This window comes from Varroa destructor, unplaced genomic scaffold, assembly GCF_002443255.2.
Source record: "Varroa destructor unplaced genomic scaffold, Vdes_3.0 BEIS01000007.1, whole genome shotgun sequence".
NCBI lineage: Eukaryota > Metazoa > Arthropoda > Arachnida > Mesostigmata > Varroidae > Varroa > Varroa destructor.
Window position 1 is genome coordinate 1,185,359 of NW_019211460.1, and position 18,072 is coordinate 1,203,430.

The window sequence follows — 18,072 nt, forward strand, 5'->3', positions numbered from 1 at the left end:
TGGCCTTCCAGTCTCCCGTTGCTGGCAATCAAAAGCGACGACGTATGCCCTTGAACAGCAATAATGAATCGATTAGCAGACACGCAAAGCGATTTTGGGGAGCATATGAAGACTCAATGCTCTTTTGAGGAAGGAGGGTCTGACGCGATCTAATTGACTTGAGAAAATTGCGATTTTCCCAAGTGACGCGTATCTCATACGTTGCAATAGGAGCTACTTGGACATCGAACAAGCTGAGGATAGTTGCGAGAGACAAGCGATGAAGTCTATGCGAAAATGCTGCGAAATGTTGCGAAGTCGAGCGAAAATGCTGTACTATAGGCTAGAAAATCTTAACTAGATGTTGCCATTATTTTATAAAGACTTTATCAAGATGAAACAAATATCATTTGAGTAAATAATTTATGCACTATTAAGATAAGTCATGCTTTATTCCAATTCATAGATGTTCTAATGTTTAAACGTTTCATGATGAAATAGTGAATGTTTCGCATTTTGATTCCTAACTGCATGGCATCTATGCTTGGAGTTTACGGGTGCCCGTCTGCAACCGATTTTTTAAAGAGTGAGCTAAATTTCGTTTTACCAACTATAGCATCAATATTTAAGATACCCAGGACAGCGATGCAATGTTATGTTGCTGTGTAGGTAATCGCGCATTTATCAGAGACATTGCGTTTTCAACATGCAACTTACCAGTTGTATATAAGGTCTTATTTCTATTAAACCTGCGCCATTTAATTATGTTATTTATATTATTTAACAGTGGGATCATGGTTTTTCGCGTAAAAAGCGCAATTCTCGGAAACAACTTAACATTCGGCGGCTACCTTATAAATGAATTAAGTATGCCCTACCAAAAACAACGACGTATGAATATGTTGACCTCCTATGAAAATGTACTACTACCTATTAAGGCTAGCACGTATAAAAACGTTAGATAGTTAAAAAAAAATACCGCCGTAGACCCTCAGAAATTCATAGCAGTTAATACATCAAATACAAGTATATACAAGATCAAATGCAGATCGCGTTTAAATTTCAGGCTGCAATTATGGCACAAGGAGAACCTTAATCACACATTTAAAAATACCACGCTTTTTTCGATAAATTTAATTTTCCGATTATTCATGATCGCAGATTGATTGCAAATATTATCACCCGATGGCGATGGAGATGCCATTATTGAATCTGTACTCGACGTGCTTCATCATTAATTTTATAGTTTATGTTTACTCATAGTGCGTTGCAAAGGTGCTCGCGAGTGTCAGTGACTTTAATTTCTATATGTAAGTTCGTTGGACACACTATTTCAAACCTTTTGTTTAATGCCAAGTTTGCATAACTAATTATGTCGTTTCGATAGAGGGCTTTCTTAGACGTGCCTTGGAAGAGTTGGCAAAAAAAAGTAAAACTGTCGCAGGATCACTGTGTCCCATTCTTGTTCATTGGTTTCTTGTGAACCAGAATAGCATGTTTAGAAACGGGCAAGCACATTTTCTGGTAGCCTGAAACAAACATGGGCAATATGGATGTTTGCCCTACAAACGTTTGTGATTCTAATTCTAAAGAGCTAAAACCCTACGAAGCGATAGTTTTAATAGGTTTTTTTTCATTATTCCGAGCTCACGTTTGTAATGAATGGATTGTAGGTTACAGTAATGGAGACAATCCTCGTCTAAACCTCATTTATTACAAGCTAGGATTTGTTTTTTCAAAACTAGAACTACACGTTGCCGGTAATCCAGTCTATACATATAATTAAACTATAATTTAGAGCAAATATTCTCACTCTTTTTTTAGATATAGATAGATACGAAAAATTCATCTAATTTTTTAATGGTGGTTTTTTATATAGTAACGATTGCATTTGAGTAATTGATGCCCACGATATCGAAGTCCTCGAATGGAGTAATAAAGTACACTTCCAAAATTTCTCCAGTAGTATTTTCCTACTTGCATGCAAATAGCTAATTTTCAATACTGAAGCACTATCTAAGCAAATATTTGGGTACTTCGGAAAAAAAGGTAGCCTTTTTTTAAGTTTTTAAGTTTAACTTGACTTTATACGAGAATATTGTATATTTATTTGTACATGCATACAGCTAGTGCCATTAAACCATACGAACGATGTCTTATCGAGTACCTAAAATCGTCAAAACAGCTAGGCAAGGAAAAAAGCTTTTGTCAAACCAAACTTGTTTGAACGCGCCGTTTAATGTGATAAACTGTGATCATGACGCATATTAGACTTTAAATGAAGCCATAAGGATTAGAACGACGAAAAGCGTCATCACCATGATCTACTTGTAGCAGAGACTTTTTCCAAAATATATAGCTTTCCTATAAGCCAAGTAACTCTATAAGAAACAAAGATGTTCGCAACAGAGTAAAGACTCGCAGCGTAAAGAATTCACCATAACCCAAAAATTTCGCCACAAGTCTTTCAATCCATCTATTGGATTTAAGAAAGTCGAAAGGGCTTAACTTTTCAAACACGGTTAGGAAGCCATACAACCTTGCGGGACTGCGTGACCCTTTTAATTTTGCATTTCTTTTTGGTGTATTCGACTCTGTGCATGTACGCCGACTTCTACTGCTACTGTCTTATGTACGGTTGGAATTTACCTCTCGGCGCAGCTCGTGCAGAAGTGGCGCGCTGGTATTTAATTTACACCATTTACCAACTACTTATGTAATCCAATATCCAATATTTCGCCTCGAGCATCCTATTAACTCTATTCTAACTTGACTTCTAAAATTTTTCAAGGACAAGTGGTAGCACATCGCTGGGTTATCTTCAGGATGTCGCAGTTACATATTAGATAGTTTTAGGATGAGGCCCATATACGAACTACGCGGAAAACATGCATTCAACAAAGAGTCCACTCTCATGAAGATTCGCCTTCAGTGCAAACAGGATTTAGTTGCTGATTTCTCTATATTTATTATTGCGTAAAGTACGTGCAATGTTCTGAACTCAACATGAAGTTACAATCATCTGTAGTTTTCAGCAAAAGCTGCTTTTAATGAAAAACTATAAACTTTCGTTTCGTTTCATAGTCCATGTTTAATGAGATAGGAAAGATGAATATATTAAATCTTATTTCTTGTGTATTCGTCACGTAAAATGTACAAAATTTCATGTATGTTCTTTTATATAACATTACCTTCATCACATAAGAAACGCATTCCTCGGTAAGACGTTACAGATTCATAATAGTTGTTTCTAAACAGATTCCTGCACAACAGATTTAATTGAATGTACAGTGAAGTTCAGGCGTTTTGCATTAGCATGTCAAAAAAATTCAAAGTTATTATGAGGTTTGATAGACATATTGTCTAAATTGAATAATAATGATAATTATTGTAATAATAAAAGGGAGCCTCTGTTCTGTTCTAAAGTCATCCGCTGAACTGCGACTATCAACGAACTTGACGAAATATCGCAGAGTCGGACCGTTCACCCGTTAGCGGCCGGCTAATCCGGCGCTCTTCGCTTAGCGATTCGATACCTGTTGCATTTTGCATTCTACGATTCTCTGTGGTGCAGTGGGGTGCTTCTGTGCGCGTAGCATAAGCATCTAGTGCAAGTGTATCTCCTTCAGGTGACAGCAGTGAAGGTGTCAATATGTTGTTAGATTGATGCCTCTGATATCCTTTATTTTGAAGTTACTAGCAGTTGAAAGTTACCATCCCCAATTCTTCTAAAAAGGTGTGTTATTATTTATTGTGTTGAAATAAAATCTATCCACGATTTGTTACGAGCGCTAAAAGAGCAGTGCAGAGTAAAACTTATTTCACTCTGAACTCTTTTTACAGGCTGAAGAAGGGTAGCTTCTAGGCGTTAAACTTCGGCTTCCAAGTACATGAGTTCAGGCTTGTAAAATAACTTGTATAAAGTAGTTTCAATATGAGATGTCAATATAGTTAATGGGTATCACATTGTGAAAACTATTTTAGTTAGTAGAGTACATTGGTAATGGACTTACTTTTCTAGGCGAGTGTTCTGAGTAGGTTACAGTGTAGACAAATTTAATATGTTTGAAATATTGCATTTGCTGTTAGTTAACATCGCGGTAGTTCAGGTGTATGCAGGATTTGGCAAAAGTAAGTCTCTGATTGATACGGATGCTCTTTCAATTATGGGCGTCTTTTTTCACAATTACCAACTTAACATTTTCTTAATTATATACGTTGGTCATTTTGTGTTATAAGACTATTTTTGACTCATTCTGTATGTTGTAGACGATCGAGAACTATTGTGCAAATCGTGTTAGTTGCAGCTTGAAAAGCTTCATATATTTGAGCCTCGGAACAACAAACTTTTGTTTTCATCTCAGATATCTAGATCAAAAAAATCATATTAAGCAGTAAAACTTCGATCGCCTATATTTGCCTCCGACTAACGGTACTCGTAGTAATAGTGATAATAGCACTAGCAATAATACAGAACTGATAATTCTGTATAAGTATTAAGAAGTCAATGTTTTAATTATTTTTGTTCCTACTTTACTGTTATATTGATGTTAACAGTTCAACATGCTGTCGCCTTGTTGCCTCCACTCCAGTGCATCAATAATAGTCTTTAGATCAATACCCAGTATCAGATCTTCCACATATTACTTTCGTACAGATCTCTGTAAAGTCCTCTTAGTTTGAATTTCTTACACTTAAATGATTTTATATTCGTGCACTGCAAAGGCGCACGAAAGAGTTTATGTATGTGTTTCAATATATATGTTTGGTTATTACCATTAAGTATTGCTTCAGACGGGATGATCATAAATCTACTTATTACACGAGTTAAGTGTGAATGTGTGTGTGTGTGTGTGTATATATATATATCAAGAATTATAGTATACCTATTGCTACTAGAAGACGATTTTGAAGCAGTTTTTATATTAATATTATTATTAACCTTGCGATTTGGTCCTGAGTCTATATATATTACAAGGCTTAACAAAATGATGCAACTGATATAATAAATAACGATATAGTAGTAATCATAGGTAGAATAATTATTCGTTATATCAGACTCTCTTGCTTTAGAGTAAGGCTATTCAAATATAATAAATAAGTATAAAGCGGTAGATATAAATTTCCAGTGTCGTAACAAAAGATTTAAAAAAACCCTGTTTCGGCAGACTCGCGTGCCGAGCTGTTCAAGAAAACGTATCAGACGGACCACTTAACCTCGCTTACCCATACATTGTTACAGATCTCCTTGATTATATGACGATAAGATAACACTGCAAGGCCCTAGACATGTGCTTCCTGTATCGGCATGACTTTGCATTTATATGACATACGTATTTTGAGAATAAGCGGTCCAAGGGGGCAAACACCGCTCTACTTGTCTTAAATTGTCGTAATTGGTGTGAAACAATCTCACTAACGACAGCCGAAAGTTCACTTATATGAAAACTGGCTCCAGGTGAGAGCGAACTGGAGCCCAAGTCTATATTAATTCTACTGCGTTAACTAAAATTAAAGGATACAATTTTGTTACCAGTAGTTCTTTGTTTTATATGTAAGGAGTATTCTGCACGGGCGCAATTCCGGGTCTCTCAGTTATCTCCGAGAAACATAGCGAACAACATCCAAAGTATGTTTGTGTTATCGCTGTGCAATTACGCATAGGTTTTTTTTTTTAAACAAAAGTAATTCGTAATGATTGTCACAACTCAAGATGCTCTAGATGATGATTACGCTCTCCTAGGCCTCGAAAAAGTTCGAATGTAGTAGAACTTTCTCCACTTAATCGCAGCTGACTTTCATGCATATGTAAAAGCAAGTTTTGTTTTAATTTCTCACTATCTGACTGTAGTATTTAAGTGTATTATTCAGTTATTGTTTAGAGTACAGTACCTTCAGTCCGAACGGAAGATTTTATTCGGTAAGCTCGCTCCATCAAAATCTCCCAATTCTTCTAATCCTATGATATGCAAATAAAAACGACGGGTTTACATCAGACAAATTTGAGGCTTTAGTCAAGCTTTTCAGAACATTAATGGCCTTTAACACTTAGTAATATACTCTTTTGACTTCCAAATAATGTATAAAAATATCTTAAATTAAGACCCGTTAATATCTATCGCTGCTTATCACCACTATATCATTGTATGCATGAACATCATTTCCAAAGATTTTCTCAGTCTACAAATCAGGATTTGATATAATCCTATGTATTTCCTGCAAGCGGTTTAAGTTCAGCGTATAACGCTGATAACTAGAGCACGTACTAACTGCAATTAGAAACTAAATAAAAACAATTCAATTCAGACTAACACAAAATTCATCGAAGTCACTTCCCAAATTATATGACGTTTCTGTCATTTGACTATTTAAAATGCGTAAATACTACAATACTGTGGCATTAATGTGTAAAGCATAGTACTTGCAACATCAGTAACTTTATAAATATTACATCAAGTTGCGTAGCTTTATAAAATTCTGTATATTTTGCTTATGTAGTTGTAGATACACTTTTTAGGTTGTATAATTGATTTTAGTAAGTTCATTCACAAATCGTGTTTTTTTATCAGCGAGCTGCGGCATTCAGTCACTGTTGCAGAGAAATAATTTACATGTTCGAAATTGAACAATGCTCCGCTGGTTAAATACGATCCCCCGAAATCGGGGTGGTTCTGCCGTCGTAAAATCTACTGGTGAAATCAGTCAACGTGGTCAGCGGACCCTTGCGGAGGCTGCAGGTAATTAAATACTGATTGATACCATCTGTGTGAAAGATAATTTTTACATTTGTTTTAGCAAACGTTAACCGACACCGAATAAATATGGTTGATGGCTAAGGCGTTCGAGTTCCTCTAAATTCACATTTATATATCTTGGAATTTTGTCTATCATTATTATGCTCGTAAAATATTGCGCTTCTCCACGCGCAGTCTTAAACAACTAGAATCCAGTTCGATAGTTTTAAATATTTAGGAAATTGAAATCGATGTTTTTTTACAAAGGCACCGAAAAGACCGTTTTTGATCGATTTAACTAGTTTTGGATAATTGAAAGTTTCGACGTTCTTTCAAGTTATATATATATAAGGTTAGAACACAAGTAAGTCCGGTTTTCCATGTCACAAAAATGAAAGCTCTTGTTCAAATTTAGCAGCAAATTAATATATTATGTATTTGCCGTGCGTCCACGTCCTTGTAGCTTCTATCCACTAATTTATTTATTCCTTTTCACGAGAAATTCTGAGACCTACTGTTGAAGAATTCGTCCAGCCAGGTCTTGGTCTTTTTCACTGTGAAACATACATTTACTAATTTGATCTCTTAATAATCGGGAAAAGTGGTTATTCTTCTGAGAGAAATCCAAACTTCTTTCAACCTCCAGCTCCTTCAGGACGGCTTCCATAATCTTTACCGGATGCGATCTAACGTGGTCGTAAAGAAGGATGACGTCGCCTTGTCTATCGGGCATTTTCTGTTCCATAACACCATCCACTCACTGTAACTAGAATATACAAATCTTTGTTGGTCGTCTTGTTCTCCTCAAGTATTTCCTAGTGTGTAAGACCCTTCCAGCAAGCCGTCGTCTCTTTAAATCGAAGAACTGGTTTAATTCTGAACTTGACCCTGTTTTTTTGTGACGTTCATTCAATTCATGGAACAGTTAAGCTCCTAATTCTTAACTAAATCCCATAGACCTAAGGTGCTCGTCGATACTCATGTGACTCCAGTGCACTTTCTCACAAGTTCAGGTATTATTTTTCCGGCCATCTTTTTTCAAATGACCTTAAGCGGCCGACTGGGACGAACTGCATCCTCTGGAAGTGAAAAGTCATTCTTAAAATTCGCGGATCGATTTGAGCGTTTTTTTTTTCAGTTGTAGAGTCCTTGTTGTTCACGGCCTAAATATCCCGTACTACTTCCGCTTTTTTACCGTTTAACTAGGGTAATAGGCGAAATAGGGTAGGTATCGAAAATGCACATTTTTTCTCGTCTGAAACTGCATCTTTGGAACCCGAAGTCTTTCGAATCGAATATACAAGAAATGAACAAATAGTAAAACGGAAAAAACATTAAAAACAAGTGAAAGTTGCTTATGGTAAGGTCAGCAATATAAACAATAAACAGCGGTTTACTCAGGTGTTTTTAGGGCCTAAATACCGTACCCGCTCGCTAATATCTTGTCAGTTTCCGACAAGCGTCTTTGTGTTTGCCACTATGAATACATGCTACATTCTTAAGTTAAAAAAGCACCCAATCGTAATTACAAAATTTAAAACCCTAGTGTATGAGTGCTAGTAAATTACAGCAAGCGTGAAAATATTTATTGCCGTCTAAATAAAGATGTATATGCATGATTCTAAATAGCGGCGATACCGTCATGGCAGCAGCTGGTCTACACGACGGATCCCATCGATACTTCAGAACAAAAGTTTGGAAAGGTATTTATCGAAATTTTATTTGCGTCCAAAACTTACGCAGCGCGGTCTACACACTTTCTTTTTCGTAGCCTGTAATGTATATAATAAATACGGTATTTTTCATAATTACTCTTCGAATTCATACTCCCGCTTTTTTATACATGCAATACTTGTTTTCTGGAATCAGCAAGACTATTCAATGAGCGATCTAATAGTTTAGCGATGAGTCGTTACTGGTTTCGTCTAACTCTTTTACGCAGTTTCGAATGCTTTTCATGATAAGTGAAGAATTACCCCATGCGCTGTTCATTTAAGATAAAAAATCAACTGCAGAAGGAAAAGTGTTTCCTGTGGCCACTTCCGACATGAAGTGGCCCATTCAGGATTCATCTAGCTTTCGCATTGGCTCTTTTTCCTTGTATATAATGTAATATTTGACAGAAAAAATTTTGCCCCTACACAGAGTGTGAACTATTTTTCACAGATCCTGATTGCCAACCGTGGAGAGATCGCGTGTCGAATTATCGATACCTGCCGCCGAATGGGGATACGAACAGTGGCGGTTTTTTCGGACGTAGATTCCCGTTCACTTTTTGCACGAATGGCTGATGAGGCTAGTTGATGCTAAGTTTACATTTTTTGGGCCATGCCTATTAACAACAATATAGCAAGCAATATTGTGACAAATCCTTAGCATTTTTTTATCTCCTAATTCCAATCAATAACGGCTATTCCAGGCGTTCTGCATAGGTCCGGCTCCGACAAATCTCTCATACCTTAATATTGAAGCTATTATGGACGCTGTACGGAAATCAGGCGCTGAGGTAAGTGTATTTAAAACAGAAATAGCTTTGGATTTACAGACTCTAGGATCCATTGCTCATTTACCTTAAAATATGCTCAATCGCAGGCCGTTCATCCAGGTTACGGATTTTTGTCGGAAAACACGGCGTTTGCTGCTCGTCTTGAAAAAGATGGTGTTTCTTTCATAGGGCCAAACGCAAAGGCTATTGAAAGCATGGGTGACAAAATAATGTCTAAACAGGTACGTACACGAACACTGGCAATATTCTAAGTCACGTAACACATAGTTTTTCCAGATATTTTCAAATTATGTAAGTTATCCTTTGACTTTTTTTGAAACGCTGACCTTTTTGAGAAACGTAAAGAAGCAATAAGTGGCAAACTATATTGCCTTTGATAAAGATATTAACTAAACTTATGCTGAATAATGTATTAACACGCAGTTCTATACGATGCTTTTGCCAATATTGAATGCGTAAACTACAGCTAGCCAATGAGGCAAAAGTGAATTGCATCCCGGGATACGATGGAGTAGTAAATAGCCCCGAAGAAGCAATAAAGATAGCTCATGAAATTGGATATCCTGTTATGATCAAAGCTTCTGCAGGTGGAGGTGGCAAAGGTATTTAATTAATGTTTCATAGAAAACAGTTTGTACAGCTTCATTATGTACAAAATAACATTCAATAAGTGTCGCGTCTTCGTATATTATTGTTACTAATATTAATTAAGATTGGTAATTTACATGTGGCTATACATTCAAGCTTGAAACAACAGCATTGCAAAGGCAGCATCAAACTGCAATGATATTACTCAAAGGACATACGTTCAACGTTTCTAAAAATTTTTCATTCGGTGATTAGGCATGCGAGTTGCTTGGAACGACAAGGAGGCGGCGGAAGGGTTCCGTTTCTCGAAGGATGAGGCGGCCGCTTCTTTCGGCGACGACCGCCTTCTCATAGAGAAATACATTGACAACCCGAGGCATATCGAAATTCAATTCCTCTGCGATAAACACGGAAACGGTATACGAATTTTTCATCGAATCTCTACATCCTTGCCATAGTACATTTTGTTAATGGATTTATTCGATCGAATCGAAGTTTGGGCTACTAAAGTAACTCGGAGCGCGCTGTATATATCAAAAACGACTTCCAGGCATTTACCTAAATGAACGAGAATGTTCGATCCAACGACGTAACCAGAAAGTGATCGAGGAAGCACCGTCTACCTTTGTAACCCCCGAATTACGGAAAGCGATGGGCGAACAGGCTCTGGCTCTTGCCAAAGCGGTCGGTTATGATTCAGCTGGAACGTGCGAATTTCTTGTTGATTCAGGAAAGAACTTCTACTTTCTCGAAATGAATACCCGATTGCAGGTCCGTTCCTTGTGAGTGGAATTTTTCATAATGGCTATAATAATAATAGAGACCAATATTTACGCTTTTTAGTTGCTTCTTAAACGTGTTTAGCTGACTTATTCGTTACTACACGTTGTTTACACGTCGAGGCTTCTTCAGCTAATATTGCAAGGTGACTTTCTACTTTGCGTTAAATTGTTGCGTCAATACTCTGCACATGCTTGAAGTTACGATACTTGGAACTTGGCTCTACTGCAGGTCGAACATCCAATTACGGAATGCATCACTGGAGTGGATCTTGTACAGCAAATGATTCGAATAGCTAAGGGGCATCCGTTAAAGATTACCCAGGATAAGGTAAGCGAAAAGCTAACTATGGTTAGCTAATCGTATTATGAAACATCCAGCTGCTTATGTTTTCGAGAGAGAAAACATATAGTGTGTTTTACTTACGCCTGTTCCATTCAGGTTCCTCTCAATGGGTGGGCATTTGAGAGCCGAGTGTATGCCGAGGACCCCTTCAAAAACTTCGGCTTGCCATCCGTCGGGCGACTGCACCGTTATATCGAGCCCACAGATATACCACAAGTCAGGTAAGACTATAACAATATTGTCTGATGCTTTGTCACCCGAAAATAGTTATAAATTCAACATGAATATTCTAACAACCTAATAACAATGTCGTTGGTGTTTCGCCAAAACATTTCTATTGCTAGCTAGAATGTAGTTGGCTTAACTATATGGCTCAATAAGAGCTCCAAACAAAACGGGTTTCTTTAAAAGATATGTCATAGTAGCCAGATATAATAAGGACCTTTTAAGGCAAAATCTATTTACAGTATCTGAATGAGCAGTATCTATGTATACAGTGTGTAAGCAGTACTAGTAATAATCCTGCGACTATAACACAGGTGTGACTCGGGCATTGTGGAGGGATCTGAAATTTCAATCTACTATGATCCAATGATCTGTAAACTTGTCACGTATGGTCCAACAAGAGATGCCGCACGCAATACTATGATCCAGGTGAAACCATAGAATATATATATGCATGTATAAGTACATTATAGTAACCCATGAGGCGTGATGACCAGTTTTGTGGCGGAACAGCATAAACGGAAGAAGTGGTTAAGCCGCGACAATTTGTTTTGGCCAAAGTCTCTGCCTATTGCTTTTTTAAGGTTCTATCTATACATTAGGTTGATTGATTCATTGAGATTAGTTCGTTTTTTTTTTTGTTCGATAATCAGGCGTTGGACAAGTACGTGATTAGAGGTGTTTCACACAATATAGCATTGCTACGCGCTGTCATGGAGGAGGAACGCTTTATTAAAGGAGATACCAGCACAAGTTATCTTACGGAAGTCTGGCCAAAAGGTGAGCAAAATTGCTGTCTATCTGGGGACTAATAATTAAAATCGTATTCATTAGCAGCAATGGTTTTAATATTTAACTTTGTTCTTTAATCCAACATTTCGTGTACAAGTGGAAGTTTTTAAACCATCGGGGATAACATTTTTGGCGTATGGCATGATCGAGGTCTGTTTAATGATTACAACAAGGGTAAAAATACCTAAGAACTTAATACCTTCGCCATTAAGTTACACACGTAGTGTTGTACATGTACATATCTTGGCTTAAATCAGTGTCTCGCACCGGTTCTATCACAAGCCAAAGCTTTAATAGTTCAAGCTACCACGTAGTTGGTGGCCATTATGGAAATCATGAAAATTTCTTTGCTTCAATCTGTACCCCACAAAAGATAGTACACAATAATGACAGTTTTCTTATAGCGGACATTGATCTGATTTTGTGTAGGTTTTAGCGGAATTCAATTAACACCGATAAAAAAAGATCATCTGACGGCTATTGCGGCGTCCGTGTTTGTGCAGGACGACCTCACGGCCCGTGCTGTGCTGAACTCGTCTCAGCTTCGGCGCACGAACGAAGAGAACCGGACTTGGGAACTGCAGGTATACGATTGCGAACAAGAACTGCGAACGGCGTGAATCGCTTCACCTAATCTCGTATAGTAGTACTAAATTCTTAGAAAGTATTCACATAGAGACAAGTGATGAACCATGTGAAGCGGTGTTTCAATGGTGCAAACACAATACATACCGTGATTTACAGTTGTTTTCTTTCGGGTAGACAGTAAATTTTTAACATCATCTGTCAGGGATCTGCATTGTTCCAGTAATTGGTTGCAATTACCTGACTATGCAAGTTATGTGCCAATATTTTACTGTGTATTTTATCTCTAGTAATTAAATGCTGCCTATAAACAATATATTATTGATAACATACTTCGTAAAGGTGGAAAATGGACCGGAGAAAAGCCGTACCTCAGTTATGAAGACTTCGTGCGGTAAATACGTTGCAACGATTGGCAGTAGTCAGTATACCTTGAGGCTTCCTACCAGTTTATCGCAACCCACCATCGAGGTATAAAGCGCACTTCTCAAAAATGCATAGCAGGTTATCATGTAATAGGTATAAATATATAAAGTAAAGTGAAATTATATAAGATAGGAGCTATGTTAACCACTAGTAAGGGAACGTCAATTTTGCCTTGACCAATTTTCGTACTTCTACTGCGCAACAAACAACCAAAATAATCACCTCGTTCTCTACTATAGATTCGATTCGGAAAGCAAGTTACTTAGCAAGAAGATCATTATTTTATACTACCTGGAGGCTACACGGGCAAGGCTGACGTCGGACTGTATGAAATTTCAAGCCTATATGAAACAAAATGTCCTTGATTGTTTATTATACAGAGAATTAAGTTCCCTCTAAGTATGATTTATCGTAGTGAATATGTCTGTGTATATAAATGTGTATATGTCATACCAAACTAACATATCATATTTTTGCACTTAGTGCCGCACTTTTAAAATCGTTTTTGTTAGAAAACTGAAACGTCGTTATTCAAACAGAACACTATCGAAGAGAAATGTAACTATCACTGTAACTCAAATCCGGTTGTTCAGCTCTAAATTAAAGTTGGAAGGATTCCCAACCTACTAAAAGTGAAAACATCGAACTCAATTACGTGTCTATATACTTGTCTTGTCAGATTTATTCAACAACACAGTAGAACAATCTCGTTGCTATAGTGAAACGAGATTGTTCTACTGTGTTACCGATAATTAAATTAGCTTGGCAAATGTATAATATTTTTGAAAATATCTTGTTCTTAAATAACTTGAACATTAATCCTCGTTGACGTTCGATACTATGCATCAAACGATTGTTTAGAACGATTACTTTAATACCTTTTATCGTCATTACTTGTACAGGAGCAGCTGAAATCATAACTTTGCCTCATTTTGCAAAAAGTGCTATAGTAGTATAAATTGGGTCGTATATACATAGAAGACTTGTATAGACTACCTAAGACTGTGCAAGAAGTATGGCAGCAGTTTTTTTAATCGTGCTTTCAATGTATTTTGGCCCATATAATTCCGCCCTTGCATTCCTGTATTGTATGCGTGTAAAACCGTATTTCAACAACTGAAGTTTTTTTTTTTCAAATAGGTTTTTTTTTCAATTTGTAAAGGTGTGTTTTGATAAAGACAAGGACATCGAATACGTGGTCCAGTTGCCTACACGAGACTTTGCTGGTAATATACAGCTACGATTTGAAGGAACAACTTTCAATCTTAAGGTTTGTTTTTGTTTGTTCTTATTGAAACTGGGGGGTCCTCTACGTAGTTTTGTGCCATGACTTCTTTTGAAATAAAAGTACAAAACCAAAGATATGCATAACGCACCTGTATGGAAACTATATGCTGGTGTCGAATAACTTTTTAGCGAGAAGCTCGTTATCTGTGATATTATGTTTACTGGTGCCTGAAGTAACTGTTGTCCATCCTGGGAGAGCCTGTACCGATCAGTTTCTGTCAAACTTTAAAAAAAACTCGTGAATTCGCCACCCTGTGGTATTTAATGTGTGGTTTTTTACGTCTGGTACTGCCATTAATCTTTCTTTTAGACAGCCGTTCTTAAGCATAAAATTCTGTCGACGTCCTAATTTGAACCAAAATTTCTCATATGTCTTCGTTCAGTAGGCGAACGCGGTACCATTGCAATATTACTGGGATGCTGTGCTGCTGTATCGTACCAAATGTGCCACACGCGTGCCATAAACCTTAAAACAGCTTCTTTACGTTTATAAATATGAAAATTATTTTTGAACAGTAACATGTACATGTATATACTTACCGCAGCCTTCTCAGAACAAGCCTAAGCCATAAAAAAAATTACCGAAACCGTTAAAATAGTCAGGAAGGTGTTCAGTAAACATAAATAAAAATAGATACGCAAGCGTCGCCCGTTTTTAATGTTAGAATTCTGCTTTTTTCAGGTGGTGACTAGCAAATGTGCTGAATTCCTACGACGAATGCCTGAGAAACCAAAACCGGATGCGTCTAAACAGGTAAAACACCATCAGTCCAGTTCAAACTTTCGTTGTCAAATCTATCTAGGATGTAATACCTGTATAGATCATTGATTCAGAAGGATCTATAGTAGTGGTTAATAATCTGTAATTCTACCGACAATAATTTTTATTCATGAATTTTGTTCTCGATACATTAGTAATTATTAGATATCCTACATTTTAATTGGATTTTTAGTTTTCACAAATTAACATGCATCGATACAAAACGCAAAATGAGTTCTAATAAGCATTATCATCATGTTGCTGTCAATTCGGCTGCTAATTGATACGATGATCACGTTCTTCTATTCGCTCACTACAAAGTTATACAGCTGTTTGATTGTTTCCTTTTGTGTTCTTGTCTACAATTACTTTAAAGGCTTTGTTTCATTTATACTAGTTATGGACCCTGTTATTTAAGGCGCTTCGGTAAAGCTAATAATACTCAGGCAATTCTTTGCCATCTCTATTTGAAACCCGGAATTAATGGTACCGTTATATTGATAGGTGATGGCTCCGATGCCAGGTTTGGTAAAGTCGGTTGCAGTGGGTACTGGAGATTTAGTTGCTGAACACCAAGAAGTCTGCGTAGTTGAAGCCATGAAAATGCAAAACTCATTGGTTTCTAATGCAACAGGAAAGGTTGGTGATAAAAACAGGAAAGGATTTCAACTTCTGGTCGATATATAGAAAATGAAGTATTGATTGTGTCGCCGATCGGGTCGACTTAACGACTTGTCGTTAAAGTAAGGAGCTGTTAGCCGTAAAATCAAGTTCGTGTTAATTTGCTAAGTTAGGATTCGAAGTTACACAATAACTAAAGAAATGTTTTACAATTTTAGGTAAAAGCTGTGCTTGTTAAAGCAGGCGAGGCCGTGGAGGAAGGCCAGTTGCTCGTTGAATTGGAATAATAGAAGACAGGCATCGTCAAGTAAAATAACGGTTTACCAGTCAGACTAGAACAATCTGTTGATTTTAGCTGAGGTTATTCCGTTCATTAGTTAACATCACTTCACAGCAATGCTTTTCATTGAAAAGTGATTGAATCTACGATTCAAAAATGTATCATATGGCTTTGAGATATCATCTTTATAGTATCCCTCTAAACAAGATGAAAAACAGGAACTTGTGCCATCAACGACAGTTACAAAAGAGCGCATCAGTGAAGCAACTGACTGAACGATTAAAGCCTTTTGCAGAATAAATAACTTGGTCTCCAACATTTTTTGGTGAAGTTATATCGTCAAATAGATCAATCGTACAAGTTGTTAAGGGCATCGCTACTAATACTGCTAAACTGATAGGGATCGCAAATTCATTGTATTTAAGCAACGAATATGTATTCAATTGTTTATATTTGAACTGTTATAATTAATGGTAGATAGAAGCACAAAGACATGGTAGCAGATGAAGTTTCCTGTAGAAGTTTTTGCGCCGGTTTGCCCTAAATTCTAAAAAAAAACAGTCGAAATAACATCCGTTGCATTTTGTAAGGCTGGTGATGAAAATGAATAAGTTAATCGGTAGATTGACACAGCAATTCGATTTTTCATGAATCTCGCAACTTTCTTATAAAAAAAGAGCATGTATATATATATGTACGATCCGTTTTTTCTAAATGGTCTTTTTGTCTACTGACTGCTCTCGATTACGTATTTCTAATACCTAAAATATACTTTATACGTACTTGTGGTTGAAAAGTTGCTAGATCCGTGTTCAGTTTTAGTCATCTGAGAGACATCCAATTTATTACTAAATAATAAATTTTTGTAGAGGGCAAATTATTGTCGTAAGGTAATATATTATATAACTATACGATATTTTATTTTGATTTAGTTTAACGCCTTCTAATTTTATTTCAAGATATTATTCACCTACATCATGGTAATTTACGGTATCTGCAAGAGCTTCTAAAAAGTCGTCGGAATTGCCAAGTACATTTAAAATAATTAAAAACAAGTTCGGTTCATCTAATCCATCGCATTTATATCCATCAGAATCGAAAAAGTTGACATATTTATTCATGTATTTTTATTGTCATAAATCTCATCCCTTGAGTATAAGGAAAGAGTGATTTAAGCAAACGTAAGGTGTGTCATACATTATAACAGTATGAATTGACGCAAAAGAACTCTTTCAGTATCACAGTATTTTTAATTTAATTTATTCTTTATTCTTCTATTTTATTGTTTATTTAATTACTTATAATATATATATATATATATATAAGAAACAAAAAATGTCGCGCGGACTTGGCAAAGGCAGTACTTTAAAGTTAAGTCATCTGCACCGAGATGCATATCATCACATTTCATGTTTGTTAAACAATGAGTAGAAACACTAACAGGTGTTAGGTAGTAAACGGTCAACGTTATAATGTGTAAAGCATTTCGTCTCAATTCGATCGAAAAACAAGAACGTCAGTAGCTGTACCTTGGATCCCACTTTAAAAAAAATTAACAACATATTGAAAACAAGCTTTGGATGCAAGAACCTTGTCAAAGAACGTCTTACATACACGCATTTCAGTCTTTTTCAAATACTGTTTAAAAATTAGACGGGAGTATTCTCAGCCGGATTGCGCCACTGCAGGGAAACAAAATGTTAGCTACATATCGTTAGATCGCCAAAAATTGTTGCTGATCCGGAAGAATGCCCCTTTTGCGCTTTCTGTTCCTTCCTAATCAATCAATGCTTAAACCAGGCCATATGCTGAAGGTGTAATTGCCAAATAATGTAAGAACAAAAAGCCAAAGCCGCAATAATGAACACAAGAGCAGATGCTATAGGGTGAAGCGCAGACGGGAATTGTCCGAGGACTTGTCACTAAATACTTAGCTATAAGTTGATAAGTGGTGCCTTAAGAGTGAGTTACATCTATTAAACCCAAAGAACACTAGCTGCTCAATTAATAACCACTGGCAATATTTGCTTAATCCGATGTATATTTTATTTGCTTAAAGTATATATATATATATATATATATATATATTATAGCTAAGTATTTAGTGACAAGTCCTCGGACAATTCCCGTCTACGCTTCACCCTATAGCATCTGCTCTTGTGTT

General features: G+C 36.6%; 1 protein-coding gene across 3 annotated transcripts; it reads left to right on the forward strand.

Moving 5' to 3' along the window:
* The first annotated feature begins 3,498 nt into the window (after positions 1 to 3,498).
* LOC111254419 (propionyl-CoA carboxylase alpha chain, mitochondrial-like) lies at positions 3,499 to 16,226 on the forward strand. 3 transcript variants are annotated; one of them, XM_022815254.2, is made up of 20 exons: positions 3,499 to 3,715; positions 3,823 to 3,865; positions 6,549 to 6,716; positions 8,343 to 8,416; positions 8,880 to 9,008; positions 9,133 to 9,219; positions 9,306 to 9,440; positions 9,686 to 9,821; positions 10,063 to 10,224; positions 10,358 to 10,578; positions 10,819 to 10,917; positions 11,029 to 11,153; positions 11,472 to 11,586; positions 11,811 to 11,937; positions 12,379 to 12,533; positions 12,877 to 13,005; positions 14,123 to 14,230; positions 14,930 to 15,001; positions 15,512 to 15,646; positions 15,847 to 16,226. In XM_022815254.2, the coding sequence occupies exons 3-20, from the start codon at positions 6,608 to 6,610 to the stop codon at positions 15,913 to 15,915; spliced, it is 2,187 nt and encodes a 728-aa protein (XP_022670989.1). In that variant the 5' UTR covers positions 3,499 to 3,715; positions 3,823 to 3,865; positions 6,549 to 6,607; the 3' UTR covers positions 15,916 to 16,226. The 3 variants fall into 3 exon arrangements, with proteins under 3 accessions (XP_022670989.1, XP_022670988.1, XP_086831639.1); XM_022815253.2 differs by lacking the exon at positions 3,823 to 3,865 and having other exon boundaries at positions 3,500 to 3,715; XM_086975513.1 differs by lacking the exons at positions 3,499 to 3,715; positions 3,823 to 3,865 and adding an exon at positions 5,587 to 5,608.
* The last annotated feature ends 1,846 nt before the right edge of the window (positions 16,227 to 18,072 follow it).